The following is a 22,234-nucleotide window of genomic DNA, read 5'->3' on the forward strand; positions in this document are numbered from 1 at the left end:
TTTGGATCATCATGCTAACATCAGGAAAGGGAAGCTTTAGATATAAACACGAGTATAAATAATCATAAAGTATTGTTTTATTTTCTGTTTAAGGAGACAGGGAAGATAAAGTCCTCAAACAGATTTCCATGAGAAACCTACTAATGGCAACACTTTGTCATTTAAACCAAATTGCAACACTGTTTCCACCTTCTTCTTTTTTGGTACAGTCAAGTAATTAGCTGATGCTGCAGTAAAGCTAATGGCATTTCCTTTCCTGGTACTTTTGCAAGCTAATGCTAAAGAAAAAACGGTGTTGGAGTTAGTAAACACTAGGCTGTCTTATGGCACACAGAACAACAAGAATTGCCAGCTAGTGCCAGCTAATGCAATGCAGGGTAAGGGACACACCAGCAGCAGGATAGGGCGAAGACCAGAGCCAGTACATAAGAAAGACAGAGCGAAAAGATGCTCCTGTAACTAATATGCTCGTCATTTATGTGCAGCACTTTGTGTCATGTATAACGTTGCATACACATAGTGTTGGGTTAGTTTGCTAAACTTAGCAATGCTAGGAGTAGTTTTTCCCGTGCAAATGTCCACAACTTGGTACAAAATGTGATTACAAATGGCTTCAGTTGCTAGGTTACATTCCAGTTAGTTCAGGCTGCCTGAAATAGCTTGCTTCTGGCATAAGACAATGGTTTTTATTGATGTTTCAGGCTCTGTTGCCACTGATGTTTATACATTTTGGTTGTCTTTGTATTTTATTGAATGTACAATGTACGTATTTTTCTGTGTGTATTTGTGTGTGTTCTAGTTTATGCAACTGTGTTGACCGTACTGATGTCTTTCTTTCAGACTTTAAAAATCAGAAATACATTTTCCTAATTAAGGAGTGAAGTCAAATAAAGGGACACAATAATGGGAACTAGAATAAAATCTTTTGTTGTTCCCTACCATTTCTTCTTTTTTCACTCTGTGCTACCATTTTATCCAAAAGCAAATTCATCTCACACATTACGTGCTGTTGGCCTCATTATCTTTTTGACCAAAAGGCATCTTGTTTCGTTAGAGCTGTCGTCAGAAGGCACAAACCAATTACTGGATAGTTTTAAGATAACCTATTTGTTTCTCTCTCTGCTGTAAAATTTTCGCTCTCAAATTTCAAAGTAAAGAGAAACACAAGAGATTCTCAGAAATGTTAACTGTGCTTTTATGATCCACTACTTAATAAACTGTTATTTAATAAACAGAGAGCATGTTTTTAATATTTTCAACAATGTGGTTTAGTTTATTTTTATTCAAGGTTTTCTTAAATCAAAAAGCCTTTTAAAGCTCTTTTAAAGTCACTGTAAGTAAGGCAGTGCAGACCAATGTTCTCATCTGGTCTTATTACAGGCATCGACTTTCATCATGTCTGAAAAAATGACATTTAAAAAAGTAAAGAAGAGACGGGAGAAACACCCTTCAATGATTTTGTGAGCGTTCATGTTTTGTAGTTTGTCCACCAGAGGGCGCTATGAAACTTCCCTGTAAGGAACACAGGGTTTTCAAGGCCACAATCAGATAATCTGAGCAGAATCAAGTAAACAACTAAATAAATTCCCACACATAACGAGGACATTTATTTATCTTTATTTTCAGTGTCTGAAAGAAAAACTTAACTGTCCCAGTATCGGATTTTTCAATCACCAAATATTGATATTGATCTTAAAAAATCATATATTAGTTTGGCTCTACTATTTGTGTACTATTTTATAAATCATAAAATCTAACTGGACTCAAACATGTAACTTTGAATTATAAACAATGTAGGATGTTCACATTAAACGTGAAAAACTACTTAGCGCTTGAATTCTGATTTTTTTTCTACTCTTGGCTCTGTATGATGTCAGCGAGTGTGGACATCCTTAATGCGATCAATTCAGATGCGTAGCTCTGAAGTCCATCCCACCTGCCGTTCGAAGCTTCTGTTGACGAGGGGCAGCCTATCAGAAGAAAGTTCGCTTACAGGGTGGGGGAACAGTGCTGGCTCAAGACGGAGAATGAACTGAGCACAGTACAAGATAAATACGGTTGATTGTGAACTTCATAGCTACTCTAATGGAGCCCATGATTTTAAAAAAAGGAAGCTGAGAATGAACGTGCTAGGTTCCCTTTTAAGATGAAATTCCTCAGCGCCCGTGGGGGACATTAGAAACAACTCAAAGCAATTTTCCTTTTTCTAATCATCACTAGCCTCTGGGCCTGACTAATAAACAGTGTGGATAGGGGACAGCACATCTGAGAAGGAGTTATGATACACGTCTGTCATCTTGATCCCAGAACAGAGAGAGAGGAAGACAAAGCCCTGAGAGTCAGGACCAGACCCGACAGAGAACAGATGGCCGGACACACAAACACACACACACACACAGACAGTGAGATATGAACACATACGACACGCATAGACAAACACAGAGACGACACACTGAGAATGATATATAGAGCGGGTTGACAGAAGAAGGCGCACATAGACACATAAATGCAGACAAATGTTACGGTTGCAAACAACAGAAGCACACCATATATACAGAAGGACTTGTTTATCATGGAAAGACAATTCGAGCTATGATTTCCCAGCAAGTATTCAACATCAAGTTGCAGTCCTTATCCCTCAGCAGTCGGGTGGAAAAACCGAGAAAGGCAGGAGAGAAGATAAACAGAAAGAGGGAGTTTCATAACAACAGAGCCAGGGAGAGAGAGAGAGGGAGAGAGGGGAGATTCAGTATAAAAAATAACTGTAACAGATGAGTGGGGGAAAAGGAGAGATAAACAAAAAAGGATGGAGATAATCTCAGAAAAGGAAGCAAGTAAGCACAGCCAAACTGCTCTTGTGCCCCGTGTTATTATCTGCCTGTTTATTGATCACATTCACTTCAACTGCCGGCTCTGCGATGCTCAGCTCTGGTTAAATAAGGAAATGAGAGACAGTCCTGCGTCACTGCTGATAGTCACTGTGTGTGTGGGTGAAAAACATCTCTGCCAGATTAGATACTGGACTATGAGGTGCAAATACACATGATGATGGACATGCTGGACCCACTGTAGTTTTTACACTGCATATGCCTAAAAATAGTGTGATCAGATTAATAACTGATGCTCATGACAGTAAAATTACCCCATATGTGCAAAGTTCACCTCACGTTTCACATGAAAAAAAATCGAAGAATTCAGTAACTAATCCACAACATATTTATTTTAGCCACCTGCGATTAGTTGGTCAGGTTGACTTTTTGTAAATGAACAGAGATACAAGGCATTTAGCAACCGCCTGACAACCACCCAGTCATGAGGGAAAAATGTGTCTTCACTCACCGGTTGGACTAAAAAACTGAAAAGTAATCAGCTGAGCAAAAAAAAGGATTAAAATGTGATGTGAAAACTAAGCCGTGCACCATCCTACTTTGGACTACACAAACCACAGGTATGTAGTTTTGTCATATTTTATATTTGTATCCCTGAAGTCAAAAAAACTAATTAAACAATTAATATTCAGTCAAATATAACCAAAAACTCAACACGACTCGTGATTAAATTACTGCTGAGTAAAATACCCCTAAGCAGTGGTATGCCTTGTGAAAGTATGGAGTAGCTCCATGTAATTTACACTAATAACATTTAATTAAAAAATGCTTTAATGGTTCCTCTTAGTTATTCTTTTTTAATTGCTGATAAATCTCAAGAATGATCAAATTTTATATTTCTAATATAAAATGATGGTTGTGCTGTTTTAAAGTATCTGTGGGGAAACTGACTCCAGTTTTCTGAGTATATATGTAGCCTCGTAATGGACTTGGATGGCTGGACTCCGCCCTGAAGCTTTAGTGAGCCAATGACAGTCCTCAATGACAATGCCATTTTTAAAACTGGGCTTTGGGATCGGTAAACCCCCCCAAAAAACAACCTATATATGATATGACGCAGATGAATCGTAATATAGTAAAAATCATTTTGGTGATTTTAAAATCACAAAAGGCTTCTCAGATTTAAATCAGTAATGACCAAATATACCTTCAAACCGACAGACTTCCTACTGTAAGTTGAAGTCAGTCCACCATAAACCTTTAACAGTGCAGTTCAAAATATGCAAACAGCTCTACCAGTGGAAATCGATACTACCAATCAATCAAATACCAATATGAAGACAACGGGAGAGAGTCTGTGGCTCTGCTCCCCTCAGCTTTATGGAGCCTTTTACTGAGTGATGACTGCATTGGTTCATTTCACTCTTGTTGCTCTTACAGTGGTGTTTTCAGCTGCAGCAGGTACCTCTCTTCTTTGAAAAAGCTCTTAAAACTCACAGTACACTACCCGCTCAGCACCAAATGGAAGACAGACACAGCTGGCACCTCACTGGTCAACACAGTAGAGCATTTGCAGTCGGTAGGCAATGGATCAAAGAGGATCAAATATTTGCTTGTTCATATAAAAGTATACAGATTCTCTACAGTTGTATTTTTTCACATGGATCTAACAGCTGGTGAAGTTAATGAAAATCAAAAACAAAATGAGAGGCAATACTGAAGATAATATCTTCCCAAACCTTTGGTTTGTGTTCCACTGGGGTATTAAGCACAAAACCTAAAGGACAAAGCTAAATCTTCATGAGGGTGAAGAAAAATCATATCACAGTTATGAAGAATTTATAAAACTCAAATATAACTAAATAAAAAAAATCTCCCCAACAATGTTAACAAGAGCACTTCAAGACTGCATATCTCTGCTACAGCCATCCATAAACTTAGTCTAAAAAAAGTGTATCTGAAGGTAGATCAGTTTGTGATATTCTCTTGAGAGCAGTGTATTCCTATTGTTTTGTACTGTATGTATTTGGGAGGATAGCATGCAAAGGATTAAAAATTGCCCAAACTTGCATCGGTAAAGAATCCTGACTGTAACGTTTTTGGCGGTAGAAACGTTTCGTCACTCATCCAAGTGACTTCTTCAGTCTCCAGCGATTCAGAATTTTTCAGCTGAGTCTGAGGAAGTTACTTGGATGAGTGATGAAACGTTTCTCCCACTGAAAACACCACCTCCAGATAACAGAAACAACTTTTCAGGATTTCTGAGCGCGCATCAAGACAAAAGTTTGTGCATCAACTTCACAAGTTAATGACTTCTTAGTTGGGCCAAGCCACACGTCTAATATCTATCGTTAAGTTTTTCAGTAATGTTGCTAACAGACACAAACTGAACCGATCACATGACCTCCCTTGGCAGTGGCACAGGGTGCAGTGCAGCACTCGGATAGCAGGTTTAATCCTAGGGTGTGTAAAGGTTTTAATAATTAAATAACTCTACAGTAGAAAGCTGTATGTCGTCACCCAGAGATCAACATTAGTAAAGTGAAGGCTAAACTGCAGCACTAGCACACAGTGTTTGCTCTGATCAGGTGGTAACTACTAGGATCAGTCAACTCACCTTTCAAAGGCCTGCATTTGCTTGGATATGAATTAGTTCTCTGCTGTTGAGAGAGTGTAGTAAGAAACGGCACGACGAAGCATGCAAATCCACGATACTGTTCAGTAAAGTGAAATTTAAGGTTGCAGTTTTCTTCATTACTCCAGTTTCACTGGCTTTAAAGTAAAAAATCTGTTTTGTCAGTAACATAAGCAATTTGGTTGAATTAAAACCAAAGTGACTTGTTCAATACCAAGGGGCTTCAGCGTACGAGGGCTGTCAAAAGCAGCCCTGCCTTTTCCGTTTACTGAATTGAGAATCGGTTAGAATTAGCAAAAAGAAACTCGTGTTGCAAAAATGTGAAACTGACTTTGGAGGGAAGGTTAGGAAAGGTGGCCTATTTTGAGTTTTCTGAAGATTCTGAGTTAAATCTACTGATACTAAGACACAAAACACTCTTTACTGCAATGCGCTTCTCAGAAGTCAAGCCTGCAGCTGTCACACACAGGAGGCTCAACCTGAATCTTTGTGGACATATATATGAATTTTATGATACAGAAATGTTATAACAGTAGAGTGAGGTTAAGCTTGGCTGTATATAATTCCTACCAAAAAAAAAAGCTTTAATCCCTCAGAGCCAGAGCCCATTTTGTTATCAACAGAGCAGCTTCAGGTTTCATCCTTTGATGACAGCGTGAAGTCTTTGTCGGCTGGTTTTCATAGCTTTCAGCAACTTTCTGTCATGTTCGTTTTCTGAGATCAGAGGAAGGAAGCGAGCTCTCTGCGTTTTACGCGTTGCTTTAGTGCCGCTGCCAGCGTGATGAGATCTCCCGTTTATGTATTTTTTTTAATGCGTTTCGCGTGTCTTGGCCGTCGTACGCAGACCCGTGCCTATCCGTCCCCTACGCGAGTTGCTTTCGGGCACATAAAAACTCACATGAAAGGACGACAAATTAGAGCGCACAATTAGTCGTCTAATTAGAACTCATTTTCATTTAGGCTCTCAGATATTAATCAGGTACAGTGACTGTCTGAGCAGCCCACAGCTTTTTATGGAATGCAGCAATATTCACAAATCTTTAGATCTGGGTACATAAAAACAAGGGTTACATAAGGCTACGAAACCACCTACTTGATGTCCTACATATAGAAGCTATTTAGAGCACAGCAGCTTGTTTTTAGAGGTGGCCTGAAGATACAGAAGACTTTGTTTTTGTTTCTATACACCCACGCAAACATATAGGATGTCAGAACTCGTGTGTTCACTTTTTGCGTGTTAATTTTTTTTCTTTTCTTACACAATTAAAAAAAAAAGACTATATTGATGTGTCAGTAATCTTTTTTCCCCTGAAATTGAGGTCTTTTCGCTTCTCTGGAAACACTTTACTCAAGTCTTCCTATTTATAAGCACTATATAAATATTTGCAGAATGGTTTATAGCACCCTTCAAGGTAGTTATAAAGTGACATTTGTGTTTACAAGTGTATTTGTCAACAACTGCAAATCCTCTTTCCGGGCACTGGTGAGTGGAAAGAATGACAATATGGTGCAGTTTAAATAATAAAACTAAGCCATTTTCACACATGAACTCCAGGCGATCTTGGCAGAATCAAGTCGCTGTCTGATGTTCCCCTCTTTTCAAATGTAGCACACATCAGAAGAAGGTTTGTGTCAGCTGTATTCTCACTGCTGGAAACAGTTGGGTGTAAGTGAGGCTTCTGCCTGAGAAGAGTCTGCAGAAGGAAGGATGTGTAATCCACTCACTCACTGTGAGAAGTTCATCTACCTCCATCTCACCCTATCCTCAGCATCTTCTCTGTCACACCAACCCTCTGCAAGTCCTTCTTCACTACATCCAAGAATCTTCTCTGCAGTCTTCCTCTTTTCTTCCTGCCTGGTATCTCCATGTCCAGCATCCTTTATATATCCTACATCCTACTATATTCACTATCCCTCCTCTGCACATTTCCAAACCATCTGTAACTTTGTCTCCCTCTGAAGTCTAAAGTATATGTTCTGACATGCATCTCCATCAGGTAATGTCTAGAACAGGGGTGCCCAATCCCAATCCTCGAGAGCTACTGCTCTGCAGCTTTTAGATGCGTCCTTGTTCCAGCACACCTGAATCAAATGAATGCCTCGTTATCAAGTCTTTGCCAGACTTGATGGCATGCCGAAGAGGTAATCCAACTATTTGATTCAGCTGTGTTGGGAGTAGGGATGCATCTAAAAACTGCAGGACAGTAGCTCTCGAGGACTGGGATTGGGCACCCCTGGTCTAGAAAACTTCAGAGCTGCAGTGCATGTGTGAAAAACAAGTAATTTGCTCATAGGAGTGGTTAAAGGTGTTGGCATACAATGGAGATTAGAAAATAAATTTTGTCTTATTTGCTTATAGCACATTTAAAGACAAAAACCCCAGTCCATTCAATAATAATCACCATCGACACAAAGGATTCCAAATTTATACTTTAAGCCAAGAGGTTTTTCCTCTTATTTGATTTTGTCATGTTAAGACCATTCATCATGCATGGTTGTCACCTTTTTCAAATGGCTTCTGAGATTTATGGAATTCTGGAGCAAAACATTTCCGAGATAAAAGCGATAATTTGAAAGACAAAACCTGAAACAGGAGGAAACTCTGCGTTTGATTCTGACGGCGTGCTCTGACTGCACCAGCTCTCATCAAACTGTCACAGTGCTACTGTCCCATGAAGAAGCAGCATTGAGAAAAGTAAACTGATGATGTTTTCAAAATGTCAGGAAATGTGACTTTAGCAGCGCAGCAGAAATGCTGCAGTCGTTTGTGCCAACTTTTAAAAGCAAGCCATGATAATAGATGGACGTGAACAGATGGGTAAATACTCAGCTTAAAATCTGAAGCTCCCATGTTTCTGAACAGAGAGGCTTTGGTGTCTGCACCCCTGATTTAACACATCAATCAACATATTTCTGGGGCTAACAAGAACCTGGATTATTTCCTAAGAAATACACACACACACACACACACACGACAGTTATACATTGACTCATAGCCTCCTCGAAGCTAAGCCTGTCTCTCCCGCTCAGAAGAAATAAAACCTCTTGCTGCTTAGTGATGGACAAACTGTTTTAGAGTAGAGTATCTTTTTTGACTTTTATATGCATGTCAGTGCATTGAAATGTTAATTTGCACCTCAATAGTCAGGCAGGTGGCTTGTCTTGTGTTGACAACTTAAAAGCTCCAGATTCAATCACCAGAGCCGCCAGCGTGTCCATCAAACGTCTCTCAACTGTCCTCGAGTGAGTCACTGAGCTTTTATCTTCTCACTCGCTTCAACTCGCTGTGCGCTCGAAAAATCTCTATAAATTGTCAATGTTAGGAGAGAAAAAAAATCTGTATAAGCCGCTTGCTCAATTTCCATATAATATCCATCTTCTGAGCATCATAGGTGGCTGCAATAATCAGCCACATATGAGGGATGGATCATCTGACACGGCAGCCAGCCGTTATCTTCCATCTTTATCCCAACGATGAAAGGCCTCCAGTCACACTGAAGCTGTTCACTCTTTTTAGTTTCACCATCATTTCTGTCTATTTTTTCCTACTTGAATTTATTTAGTTTTTTACATTTTGCCAAGTGATGCAAGTTGCTGTTTAATGGCTTTGAAAAATGTACGTAAACTGAATTTACAGCTGATGCAAAGCGTTAAAGAGTCCCACCGTAGACGCCACCAGTTTTAAACCTTTTTACAGCACCACTTAAAATCTCGATGATTAGCCTTTTTTATTCTATCTGTGGAATTGTTTTCTGTCTTTTGCCATCTATCCATACATCCATCCATTTTTTTAACTGTTTGTCCAAATCAAGCTCACGGTGAAGCTGGAGTCTATCCCAGCTGTCCCTTGGTGACAGGTGTGGTACACCATTGGAAGGGTCACCAGTTTGTCACAGAGCCGACATAGACACCGACAATCATGCCCGATCACATTTACACCTATGAATCACTTAGAATCACCAAATATCCTGACATTTGTAGCAATTTTGCATTAAATGCTTAGTAATTCCTAAGCCACCATTTGTATACACAGATCCCCATTGTAAGAGACTAAAAAATTAAGTGGACTCATTATGTACCAACCTACATACACCAACCTACATATCTACACACACGAAGAAAGGGCTGTTTAGGTTGTACTGGCCGGTGGATTCAAAACCAGAAGCCTTTTACTGTGAGGTGGCAACGTTTACATGTTTCAAGTGTTTAAATTGTTAGAAAATTAAGACAATGTTCTTTGGGACATCCTGAAATTCCAAAGTTTGAGTAAAACAAAAAACAAACAAAAAAAAAACTTGGCATCTCAAATAAACAATAAATATCTATTTGTTAGGGTCTCAAAACAATCAATGTAAGACTATATACAGGTTTCCACATTTCCCAGTCTGACCATAACTAGTCCTTCTAGTTTTTCTATAAGTAAAACTCTACTTGGCCGACTTGACATGATTTTAAAAACAGTCGTCTTGTATCCCTACACCACACTGTGCTTCTTAATCTCTCCCTCTCTCTCTGTGAGTGACGTTACGCTGCCCAGAGATTGATGGATCATATTAGACCTGCTGTCAGCTTCTATTAAAGATTTTGCCATCGGATCTGCCAGCTGATCAGCAGCTATCACGGAAAAGGCGTGATGGAGGCATGAAAAAAAAAAAAGGCAAAATAACACACACACAGAGTGTGGAGAGGATGCTAAAGTGGCAGTATAAAAACTGATTATTAGCGGATAAATAATTTATTCAAGACAAAATCATCTAATAGTGTGTTTATAGGGCAAAGTGTAACTGTAATATCCTTAGATTTTCAGTTTTTGTAAGGTCTTGGTGTTTTGCACTAAGGGATTGTATATCAAGCATCAAGGCTACAAAACTGTGGGCACCTTCTTATACAAATGCACAAACACACACACACACACACACATACACACACACACACACACACACACACACACACACACACACACACACAGGTTCAGCCAATGACGTGTAGTTTGGAAAAACTGCAAACACTGCAGGAAACGCAGCCACCCACCCACGCACACACAATGTACCTAGCTCTTTAAGCATGGAGCCGTTCTCTGACTTCCATCTCTCCTTTTTCTTCTCAGGACTATTCTTCCTTCTCTCCTTCCCTTTATCCTTCACTCCATTCTGCTTCCTCTTTTCTCCCTTCTGGGTTTTCTCTGCAGGGAGACACAGAAGACAGGCCCATTTCAGAGATTTAGCTGATTTATTCAATTTAAGCTTGATTTAGCCAGAAAGTGTCACTGAGCTTGGGGAATGATTTCTTTTCAGGTGCAGTTTGAGTAAGAAAGCGAAGATTCAAGTTGGAGAAAATAGTGGAAAAAGATACATAATTAAGAGCATGTTTGTCCTTATTTGAACAATAAGATAAGAATAAAAAAAGAAAGCTGTATTACGTTGTTTTATATAATTTAAAAAATACTGCATGACTCCAATATTATTTCAATCTCAAGTAAAATTAGTTTTACAGAGGGAGCTCCTTGTAGTTTATGAGACGAATAATTTCTGAAGGAAGAAAAAAAAACCCAGAAAACATTATATTGGGAGAAGTTTGGCAGAGTGTAAAACAGGCCCTTGAGAAGTACATTTTGCCCTCACCGTTTAGGAAAAGTAGCCTTTAAAGAGCAATATTATCATTCAGTAGTGTCAGACATAACTCAAATATTCTCTTTTTGCTGTTTTTGGTCTCTGCTGACCAAAAACGGGGAAATACATAGCTCTTAAGCTCCATAAAGCTCCACTGTGTTTGAGGTAGCTGCTGATAGTGTCTTTCTGCTGTTTGGTGCTAAGAAAGCAGAGCTTTTCAAGAGAAAACAGCCGCCTGCACACCAAGAATTCTGTTTCTTGAGACTGAACAAAAATGATAGAAGTTTGATCCTGACAGAACAACTAAAACAAGCGGAAACTCCCTACAACCCATTCAGGGACCACTGATTTACTGATAGTTTAGACAAGCATGCCCTTCCTCAGACACAGTAGCTCCCTAACTAAACTCACTGGACACTTTATTAGGTATATCTCGTTACTAATGATTTGGGCCAACTTTTGCCTTCAGAACTACCTTAATTAATTATTTCTGCTGGAAACATTCAACAAGTCATTGCACATCGATGCAAATCTCTCGTTACCCCGCATTCATAAGGTGCTCTATTTGACTGATAACTGTGGAGGCCATTTGAGTACGATTAACTCAATGTCATGTTTAAGAAACTAGTTTTAGATGATCTGAACTTTGTGAATGGCGCACGTTTTGATCGAAAGCAGCCATGAGGTCAACCACAACACTCAGGTGGGTTGTGGAATTTAAACAAGTTGGTACTAGGATGCCCAAAACCGTGTGTAACCGTGGTTAACTGTGTGACGCACAGGCAGGATGGGTCCATGATTTCATGCTAATTAAACTAACTTCTAACTCTACAATCTTAATGCCATCAGACTTGGCAATATTTTCTTCTATTGTCTAATTTTAACGAGCCTTTGTCAACTGTAGCCTCCCAGTGTGGTCTTCTGCTGCCGATGGGCTACAGCAGCAGAATCTTTGTGTTGAGAGATGGTCATCTGCATACCTTGGTAAAAAGTAATTTCTTATCAGCTCGAAGCAGTCTCCCCTAGCTTTTTACCCCATAGAACTCCTGTTTGCTGGATATCTTTTTTTTAGGATTTGTAAATCCTAAAGATGACTGTGTGGAAAAATCCCAGCGTATCAGCAGTTACTGATATGCAGTTTTTGCTCATCTGAAATACTCAGACCAGCTCCAACAATCATGGCATGTTTAAAGTCACTTAAATGACCTTTCTTTCCTATTTTTATGCGCGGTGTCAACTTCAGCGGTTCTTGACCATGTTTAGATGTGTAAAGGCACTGAGTTGCTGCCGTGTGAATGGCTGATTACATGTTAGTGTTAACAAGCAGTTGAACAGATGTACCTAGGTGGTTAGTGAGTGCACAAAACAGCCCGAAGACTGATTATGAGCAAGTAAAAGTTCATCTTGTTCTCTCATCTCTCTATCAGAAGGCAATGTTTTTACTCCTCTGTCTGAAAACTTCCAAATGCACTTAGTGAAGAAAAAGAAACCTTCACTGCTAATCAGTTTTACTGCCATGCAGCTATAGAAACATGTTTTTATTGCTGTATTTGACAGCGTTATTATGAGACCTGGTGACAGGTTTACACCTTTTTATCAGCTTGGCCAAATGTGACTCCCCTTCTAATGAGGTTTAGTGGTTTGGAGCCACAGTTCATCTTCAGCAGCTCATTTTCACTTCTGCTCTACTCTGATAAACCGCAGCTGCCTGTGGCGCATGTTAATGCTTGTTGTAAAGGTTGTTTAGTATTCCAGTTGAAGTTTCAGGGTAAGGCTGTCCATGTGGACCCATGTGGCCTTGATGGATGTTACCTCAGTTAACCTAAAAGTTAAAACAAAGACTAGTCATGGGGTTATCTACGTGAGTGGATTCAGGTTAAAAAGCCGTTTTGTATTCTTATATTGTCAAGATATCGCTGATGGATAAGCAAAATGCCTCTGGGTTGATGTGGACAGCAGGGGGGTAACTTTCTCTGTCAACTATCATTTTATTTAGGATTGTTCAGAATTGCAGTGTGTGTTCTTCAGTCTCCCTAACAGCCTAGCTCACCATTCAGACACATTTCATGTGTGCAAAAAGCACATGCATCAGTTGTGTATCAGTCTTCAAGGCCTGCGAGCATGCTGACACACACACTTTATGGCATGTAACAGAGCTCTGCAGAGCGCCTCCCTGCTGGGAGCTGTCCTCGCGCTCTAGGAGACCTCGCTCACTCCCTTCAGCAGGGAGCGTGGCAGAAAACACAAGAAACACTGATAAGTACACACCGTGAAAGATCATACGAGATACTGTAATACTGTCTAATGCAGTGCTTGTCAAATGGTGGTACTGCCGGGGGTTCTGTGAAGTCCCGCATGGGGTACGTTTAACGTTAACAAAAATATCAATCAAACACGAATCCTGGAAGATAAATAAAAAAGTGAGCTAAATAAAAGATAAATCAAGTTTTAAATTCAATATTCTCATTTCCAGTGTAGTTTCAGTCAGCTGTTGCAAACTGCCAACTTCCATAAATCCTCACAGAAGGCAGAGGCAACAAACCCAGTCGCATTTACTCAGGCAAACATCAGGTAAAATTGATTCTTGGTTGAAGTGTGGAAGACATAGATGTTTCTTAGAGAAAGAAGTGAAGCCTAGTTCTTTGTAATGACAATGCACAAAACAAAAAGAAAAAAAGATCCTCAGTGAGGCACAATATCACGATTCCTACTAAACTATAAGTACAATTTATTAACCCTTTCAGGTGTAATGTCTAATTTAGACTTCTTTAGTGAATCTTTGCAGAGCCTACAGTGTAACCCATAGGTGGCCGATGCAATCCAGTGTTTCATATACGGTGCCAGCCATGTTAGAGACAAATAAAAAGATGGGGCATTTACAACATTTAATATTTGCCTTGGGTGGTAACTCTACCTTAAATGTAAGGGCCAAAATGGATTATATGAAAAAAAAAAGGAAGTAGTTTTTAAGGCAAGTAAGGCAGGGTGATTCTTTTCTTTGGTCCTTTATTGCCAAAACCTGTAAGAACAGTGAAATAAAAAACAAAAATGCTTTTGTGCTAATTGCCCACAGTTAGGGTCAGGGCTGGATTATCACTGGTGATGACTTAGACCTCAGAGAATTAAGAAGACAACAATGTCATGGGTGCATAATAACAAAAACATTAAAGTATTATTTAGTGAGAAGCTCTGTTCAATAAATAAGACACTGAAGAGTCAGTATTCTGTTTTAAGGTAACTGTTTCTTAAAAATGGTCAGAGGGGCACTTGGTCTGACATTCACCTAACATGTTTTTCTTTACTTGCCTAGATACTGTATACTGTCACTATGATGGATGTTTATATTAAACATGGCCAGAATGTCCAATAGTTTTCCTCTACTCTTGGGTCTGTATGATGACATAGAGAAATATGGTTGCACATCCCTGGCTGTGACCACAGAAGCTCCACCCACTTGTTATTCAAACCTTGTGTTTGTGAGGGACAGCCAATAAGGACAAGGCTGTCTTAAACGGATCTAAAACGGCTCGTTTCAGACCGTGGATGAACGCAGGAGTTGCACCCAGGTCCATAAATAGATAAATAAGGGTTCTGGGGCTCATTCAAAAATAACTAAAAATGTAACAAGTGAAAAGCTGTGTATGTGCTTGTTGGATTTCCGGTGATTTTACATAAAAAATATGGTGTAATAATACATTACAATAAAATATGTTTTCTTATACTGAGAGTAATTCAATTAGGGCTGAAACTAATTATCGGTTTATCAATGTCTCTTTTAATTGGTAGTCATAATATTACCTAAGAAAAACAGTTGCAAATTTGCCCAAATGTGAGATATTATTATTGGTTGTTTTGTCCACCCAAACCCTCAAGATATTCTGTGTGCAACAATCAGAGCTGGAGTTAGATAATGGATAGTGTTTTTGCTCGGTACAAAAAACCAACCCTAATGATTAATGGATTATCAAAATGGAGGCAGATTAGTTTTCTTAACTGGCTAATCATTTCAGGCCCATTATTTGTGATGCCATAACTGAACAGAAAGAGGATTGCCGAGTTCTACATTTACCAGATAATGACAAACACATGCACACTCCACACACATGTCTGCACACACAGCAGGCCAGGAAACGGCGCAGACCCATGCAGTCATACTTCAGTGAGCCTCACATATACAGCACAGCGATGATCTCCATCTCTCCCTCCCATTGTATAACATGGGGAGCCCTTAATGTTGGAATGTCTTGTTGTAACAGGCTCTCGCTGTTTACACAAACAGAGTCCTGACTGCACGGCTCACTGACTCTCCTGCTGCTGTGCATCATGTTTATATATACATGCTTGTGTGCGCATGCATGCACCAGTACAGCAGGTGGCAGCTGCAAGATCATAGTGAGGTTTTAAAAAGCTCTGCAGTCACTGTAGGGTGAAATGGTCGAAATAGATTATCTGAAAACTACAGCGACTGTCTAAAAAGTACAGCAAATAATTTACTGGATTTAAAAAAAAATTGTAATGTGAAAATTAAAAACACAGAAAAGCCCAATTTATCGTTTTTAATTATTTTTATGTGCCGCATAATGAGCAGCAGCTCTTTTGCGAGCGCATTTCTCTTTTCTTCTTCTGACTTTTTATTAGCAGCAGCTGTTGTTTTTTTTATTTTTTACCACCAGATGACCCTTGTTGTGCAGTTCGCAGCAGGAAATGGAACAAAGTGTAGCAACTTTAATTCCTCGTTAAAACCGGTTTAAAACCAGCCTCCTCGTTTTTATTAAAAAACTACATTTTCTGTGAAAATCTGCAAAAAACAAAGCAAAACAAAACAAAAAACTGATTTTTTTTAAATAAAGGAAGAAGACAACCATTAAAGCTGGTTGGTAAACATGACAGTGCACCGAGCTTTATGTTAAGATAAGAAATACTTATTTATTAATCATAATAATGCTATTTATCCCATCCATCTGTATGAGAATGCTGTATGAGTTCATAAGCAATACACATATAAACACACTATGGAGTCATTTATTAGAAACTTGGTCATAAAGTAAACTTAATAAGGTGTTTTTTAAACATTTTTTGGGTCTACATGAAACATAATTGATATCAGGTTTGTTACATTTTACCCTGAGTGAGACTATTCATCTGGATTGAATGTCTTTTGCTCTCCGTTCAATAGTTGTTCAGGTATTTCACTCAGAACCACAAATGTCAAATTCATGGAGGAGCTAGAGGAAAGCTCAGGGCACGTCTCTACAGAGTCTTTTATCATCCAGAAGCTGCTGAGATATTTTAGTAAGGACCAAAGGGGTCAGGCCAAATGATGGGCTGAATGATTCAATGCAGCTGTGCAACTAACAGGGTTAGTCTAGAGCGCTCAATTTGATCTTATAACAAAAAATACACACAGTATTATATCATAGATGCTCTGTAACATCCAGAATAGACCTTTTTAAAGGCGTGTGTGTTACTTGTGTGTGTGTGGTTGTCATTGCCAGCAGCAGGCTGTCCTCATGGTTACTTTAGCATGGAGGAGCAGGACATGCATGAATGGAGCTGAGAGAGGCCAGAGAGCGATTTCACACTGAGACGACCTCTGTGTGTGTCCAGAGAGAAGAGTGTGAAAGCTTAGTTCAGTAAGAGCACAACACCAAATGTTAAGAAAAAAGGCAGAATATTTGTTCGTACTGTGTGTTTATGTGGGCTAAAAATCTTTCCATTTTTATTTAGGAATATTCACATTTTGGGATGGTGATGCTATAAAAACAGGCAGCAATAAACACAAAAAGGTCTTACACGCAGGTGTGTGCTGGACATCCTCAAAGACAGGAGGATACTTGGAAATATTCGATTTGAAAAGTTATATAAAGTGAAAACTGTTAAAGTTATTGGAGGTTAATGGTGTGGAAAACCTTTTAGAGCCTTAACTCGTTCCCATTTGGATGCCTACTACAGGTAACTCTTGTTTCTCTTTTATGAACTGAGGGGTTTCTATCATATATCGCACCTAATTCCAGGAAAAAGTAACTGGATGCACAGCAGAAGTTAGTGAACCTATTCAAATGATTGTCAAATCTCATCTTTACTGATATATTCTGATGTATCAAAACTTGTCATTAAAGAAACAGTGGAGGTCATTAAAGGTCGTCTTTATGGCAGAATTAAAATTTTCTACGAACTGAACCAACCAACGAAAAATTTTGAAATAAAGAGGGAAAGTGGTTAGCTTTTTTGTTAAATTATGAAATTTTTTACACTTCTCTACGCCATCCTGTTTCCACTCCTCCACTTTTCACTGTTTTATTGTTCCTCAAAGGAAACACAGAGGCTCTTTTCATTCAGACGTCTGCTGTGATACGCGGTTCTTATCGGTGCTAGACTCCTTTCGAGAAGATAGCATCTACGACTATGTGCTTCCTTACTTCGCCTGTATCTGCACCAAAAACAAAGCTGGCATCCTTCCTGTCTCCCACATCAGGTTTTGCATTAAATGTTCCAGATGAGTAAAAAAAGATTTTCTTGAATTCGCTGCTCAACAACAGAAATGAAGAGTAAATCAAAAGCTTACCTTGGAGCCTCAAATATCAGCTATTTAAACCTGACTTACCTACAGAGGGAAGTAAATTTATTGAGATTGCACTGTTGGCAGGGCAAATTTACACAGTATCTCTTTACCGCTGCAGTTCTCTGTGCCCTGTAAGGTGCACTACGACTTGTATTGTCAGAAAGCAAAGAAATGTTTAAATAGAACTTGGATTGCTGGCAAACATCTATAACCTGATTCTAAAGCAACTCAGAAACTGAAACACGCATTCAAATAATTTGGTCTTTAAACAGGACAGACTGAAATCACTGGGGGAGCCAGCTGGTGTTATAAACCTCTGTTGTTTAAACAGAGACGACCTGTTAGTGGTATCATTCAATTCCTGGAAATTTCCTGGAAAGTCTGCCCATTTTTAATTTTTTTTCCAGTCAGCACTGTGGTAAAAATCCAGACCATTAAGACAAAGGAGGCTGGGGAAAAGCCATGTTTGGAGCAATACATTTGACCTGATAGCTAGTCTTTGTATGCCCTATTAAACAGTAATGTACACTTGGTGAGTGCATGCATCTTCGTCTTCCACTTTTCCCTCTTAAAGATACATTTAGGAAATTTGTCTAAATCTTTATCCATGTGAATTCCAAGGACGGTGGGTCTGTAAAACCACTTGACGCTGGTGTGAAGGTTGTAGGAGTTATGTATGACTGCATGAAACTTTTTTTTCCCCCCATTTCTGTAAAACAGTGCAGGTACATCTGCTCGACACTCTCCCCCGTTTTTCCAATTTATTTTATGGCTGTTGCTGAAACTGCAGAGGCCATTAACGCCGGGGGATCTTTGAGGGAGCTCCCAGAGGGAACGCTTCTTCACACAGCTTCTAAATTATAATTTCTTTCTTTGTTTTGACAGAAGCACCATCTTATCCTCTGATCTCCCAGCGACCGTTTCCAACACCCCCCCTTTCCTAATCTTATCTTGTTCTTTTATATGTTCTACAGCATGCAATAGGAGAAAAAACCGGTCTGTGGGTTTTCAAGGACGCCTGCAGGCTCTGCTTGAATGTGTGGAAACTTCCTCCCTGCAGGTTGTAATCTCTCCACAAATCCAACCATCAGCAGAAGAGACCTTTTTTTTAACATGTTTTTGTCAGATCTGGGCTTTCTTTTTTAAACTTTTTTTTTTACGTTCTGCTGTTTGCTTTTTCTCAATCTCCACAGTATTACTCCCTCCCTGAAAACCTCCTTCCCTTTCTTGTTTAGAAGGTGCAACAGCACCGGGGGATTTGTCTTTTTGAAGTGTATGATTAATTTTCCCTCTTTCTAGGCGCACTGAACTGCAGCGTGTATGTATGTGTGTAGCCACTGTGTCCCATTTCTTACCTGAGCTCATTAGTGCAATGTGAGAAAGTTTTTTTTCCCAACCCCTCCCCTCCCCTACTGTCTTTTCCTCCCTCTCGCCACCTTTTGTTCCATCCTTTTGCTATTTCTCTCTCATTGTAGCTACTTCAGCTTCCCTCTCTTCTTCCACTACTTCTTTCATCCCATTACCTTCTTGTCCCTTCCCATCCTCGTCTTCCTCTGTCCTTATTTTCTCTGTCTTCCTCGCACTCCTACACACATAAACACACACACACTTGCTGAAAGCAGATCAGAGAGGCCAATACTAACCGCTGTCAGCTTGTCACGGTTGGGTTTGAGCCAGAATATAAATGCAGTGCACTATCTGCATAATAATAATGCTGCGTGAGAGCATGTGTATGCACTTTTCAAGAAGCCCTACCTACAATGGGGATTATAACTGGAGCTGTTTTTGCAGGTGTGTCCACTAAAGGCAAAAAATATTACCTGCATAGTGCTGTACAACAATTTGTTACATTGACAAATTACAAAAAAACGCATAAGAATGAGCAATGCAGGCTGGTAAGCAATAGATAAAACTTAAACCAGCACAAAATTAATAAGAAAACCTGACTCCAGCTCCAGCTTTAGTAGTTACAAGGAAGAAATACTGTTATTCTAAAGGCCTGACAAGAGAAGAGGAGGTTTAAGTGTGATATGAGTTTCTTTTATGGCTTTCTTTAAAGTAGTCAAGCTTTTTCAAAACCTAAAAAGAACATGTTACCTTGGCTTAACCAGAGCATGTTCACTTACTACACTGCACTACAGCCACTGTCCCTACAGCACACCTACAGATAGTCATCAATGAAAAGGAAAGGAGCTTAAATGCTAAAATAATTTTCACCCGCTTCTTGACAAAAAGCCCACATATAATATTAATTGTGTCAGAATTGAAATAAAACAATTCCCATATCCTAGTTTTGACCATAAATTGACAGCTTCTTACTACAATATGCAAAATCCCTGTTTGTGAGTGTGTGTTTGCTTCTTTGGCTGCCAACACCTCCTACACAATTAGGACTTGAAAAGGCAAATGTGGCACACAGTTGCAACGTGTGCCCCTGAAGGTTTTTATCTATGTTAGATGTTATGATGCCAACATGTTGTCTACCAGCAACCCAAAAATGAGTTAAAATGACCTTTTAGCATTCATGCAAAATGAAAAATGGACTGCGTTTTCCTTTATGCACCTACCTACAACGAAACCTGTCGTTTAATTTCACAGCTAACAGCAAGAACAGGCTTGACAACACTTCAGGATGGCCATGTATTAGTTTTCCTAATTTGCAAGAGGACATACACCCTTGATGGCATCAGTCTTCAACTGATTACTACAAGAGACTGGGAGCAAAGTTACAATCAAAACAAAAGCTTATCAGAAGCTGTATATTTGTGCTGATTGTGGTAGCTGCTATCAGACAGCTGCTGTTAGAAATTCTCTGCTTCTAATCACTGGTGTAAAATTAAAATGACATCAAAGTATCTAATGTCATTAATTCTTACAAGAAGGTCTTTTACCCCAATTTAAAATGTCTAAAAGTGTAACTGTAGGTACCCATTATATTTTGGACCTATCCAAAATATAATGAAAATACAAATGAAACTAGCAGTTGAGCCCATAAACGAATCATTAAAGTGAGGCCACAGAAGGAGAGAGCTAATTCACTTCACCCCACGCAGAACAAGTTAAAATTTGAATTATTTTGTGCGTATACTTTAAAATTTAGCAATGACAAAAACTCTTGACCATCCGTTTTGTAAACGTGTCAAGGCTTGGGGAATCTCCCCATTTCAAATTCTTCACACAGTTCGTCTCAATTAGTTTTTATTTACTTTCTGTGCTTCTTGCTACAAAATGCAGTTTTCTGCTTTATGCATTCAGCATCGTGTAGCTTCTCTGTCTCGATGGGAGACCACTTGGGATATCACCCGCATGCCTTTCCGCCTTGCTGAAACCATGCTAGCACTCACAAAGCATGACGCGGGCAGCCCCCGACATGACAGACAGGCATGCAGCATGGCAGACAGAGCATGGATGACAGATGAAGTACTATGAGAGACAGACAGGCGGACAGAGGGTAGTGGATGTGTTTTCGGTGAGTTAAAGGAGGTGGAAACAAGCCCATAAAGGGGTAAGAGTGGAGCGGTTTATGGAATGGAAACTAAGGGTATCTACGGGTATCTGAAAAACCTGATTCTTATAGTTGTAAATGCTTTGTGTGCAGCCTAGAATGAGTGTTGGACAGTCCACATTCCTGAACTTCCTTGGGCAAAATACTGAACCCCAAATTGCTCCCAATGCAACCACTGAATATGACTGTAACCATGGCAGTCAGATAGTGCCTGAAAACTACAAACTCCAGTATAAGGAATGCATGAAGGCCAAGAAAAACAGTGCTATGGTTCCCAACATGAATTGTCCAACATCAACTCAAGGCGTTCACAAAAAACGAGCCTGTACATCGTTTTTGTGTATTCAGCGTATTCATCCATTTTACAAAGACACACAAGCAATCACATGTGATTTGGCCAAAGATACGAGCCCACTGAACATGATCAATAACGACTTAACATAAGTCTTTTAAATTTCTCTTACTGATGGTTAAAAGGTGGAAGCAATTTCCAGCAACACGCAGTCAATGGCGAAACCAAATTTTTCTTAACTCACAGAGTAGTGAATGAAGCAGCTACCAATGAGAACTAAGGATACGGCTGTCATATGAAATGGTGCTAAATAAGGGTTACCTTGGCAACTGAAGCCTTAAATGTTGTTGATTAGTCTTTAAGTGCAGATGGAACCAAGGTGCCAGAAGGAGGTGGCCTATGGTCTGCCCAGTCTGTCCAGACATTGTAAAAGGTTTCAACAGGTGAACCTGCTGAAGGATCACTAATGGTTGCGCTTGCTCACCTGAAGGCTTCTTTATTACTCTCTGCATGGCTACCACCGCCGCACAGTCTCCTCTCTCCTTATGCCAACAAAGTCAGTTTCTACTCCACGGTAAGAAACTGACACTTGTTCTCTACTTAGTCATCTGTATTTTTATTTTTTATTTTTACAATTCAAAAAAATGTCCTGTGTGACTACATGAATAACAATATTAAATAACCAGTCTTACAGTTATTGACCAAAGTAATCATAATGATAATTTCTGTCATAATCTAGAAGCCCTACGTTTAATGCCATGAAATCAGTCTAAATGGAAGAAAGCCAGACCGATACAACTGAT

The 22,234-nt window shown here is 39.4% G+C and overlaps 1 protein-coding gene across 2 annotated transcripts in view; it reads right to left on the reverse strand.

Annotated features, from left to right (window-relative positions):
- Window positions 1-22,234, reverse strand: part of jade2 (jade family PHD finger 2) — a 221,614-nt gene that overhangs the window by 16,971 nt on the left and 182,409 nt on the right. The window contains exon 12 of one of the 2 annotated variants that reach the window (XM_063485580.1): window positions 10,514-10,645. The exons of the other annotated variant lie outside the window; for it this stretch is intronic. Within the exon in view, the coding sequence (XP_063341650.1) occupies window positions 10,514-10,645 (132 nt within the window). The remainder of the gene's footprint in view (window positions 1-10,513; window positions 10,646-22,234) is intronic. 2 annotated transcript variants of the gene reach the window in all.

This window comes from Pelmatolapia mariae, linkage group LG10_11, assembly GCF_036321145.2.
Source record: "Pelmatolapia mariae isolate MD_Pm_ZW linkage group LG10_11, Pm_UMD_F_2, whole genome shotgun sequence".
NCBI classification, from domain to species: Eukaryota; Metazoa; Chordata; class Actinopteri; order Cichliformes; family Cichlidae; genus Pelmatolapia; species Pelmatolapia mariae.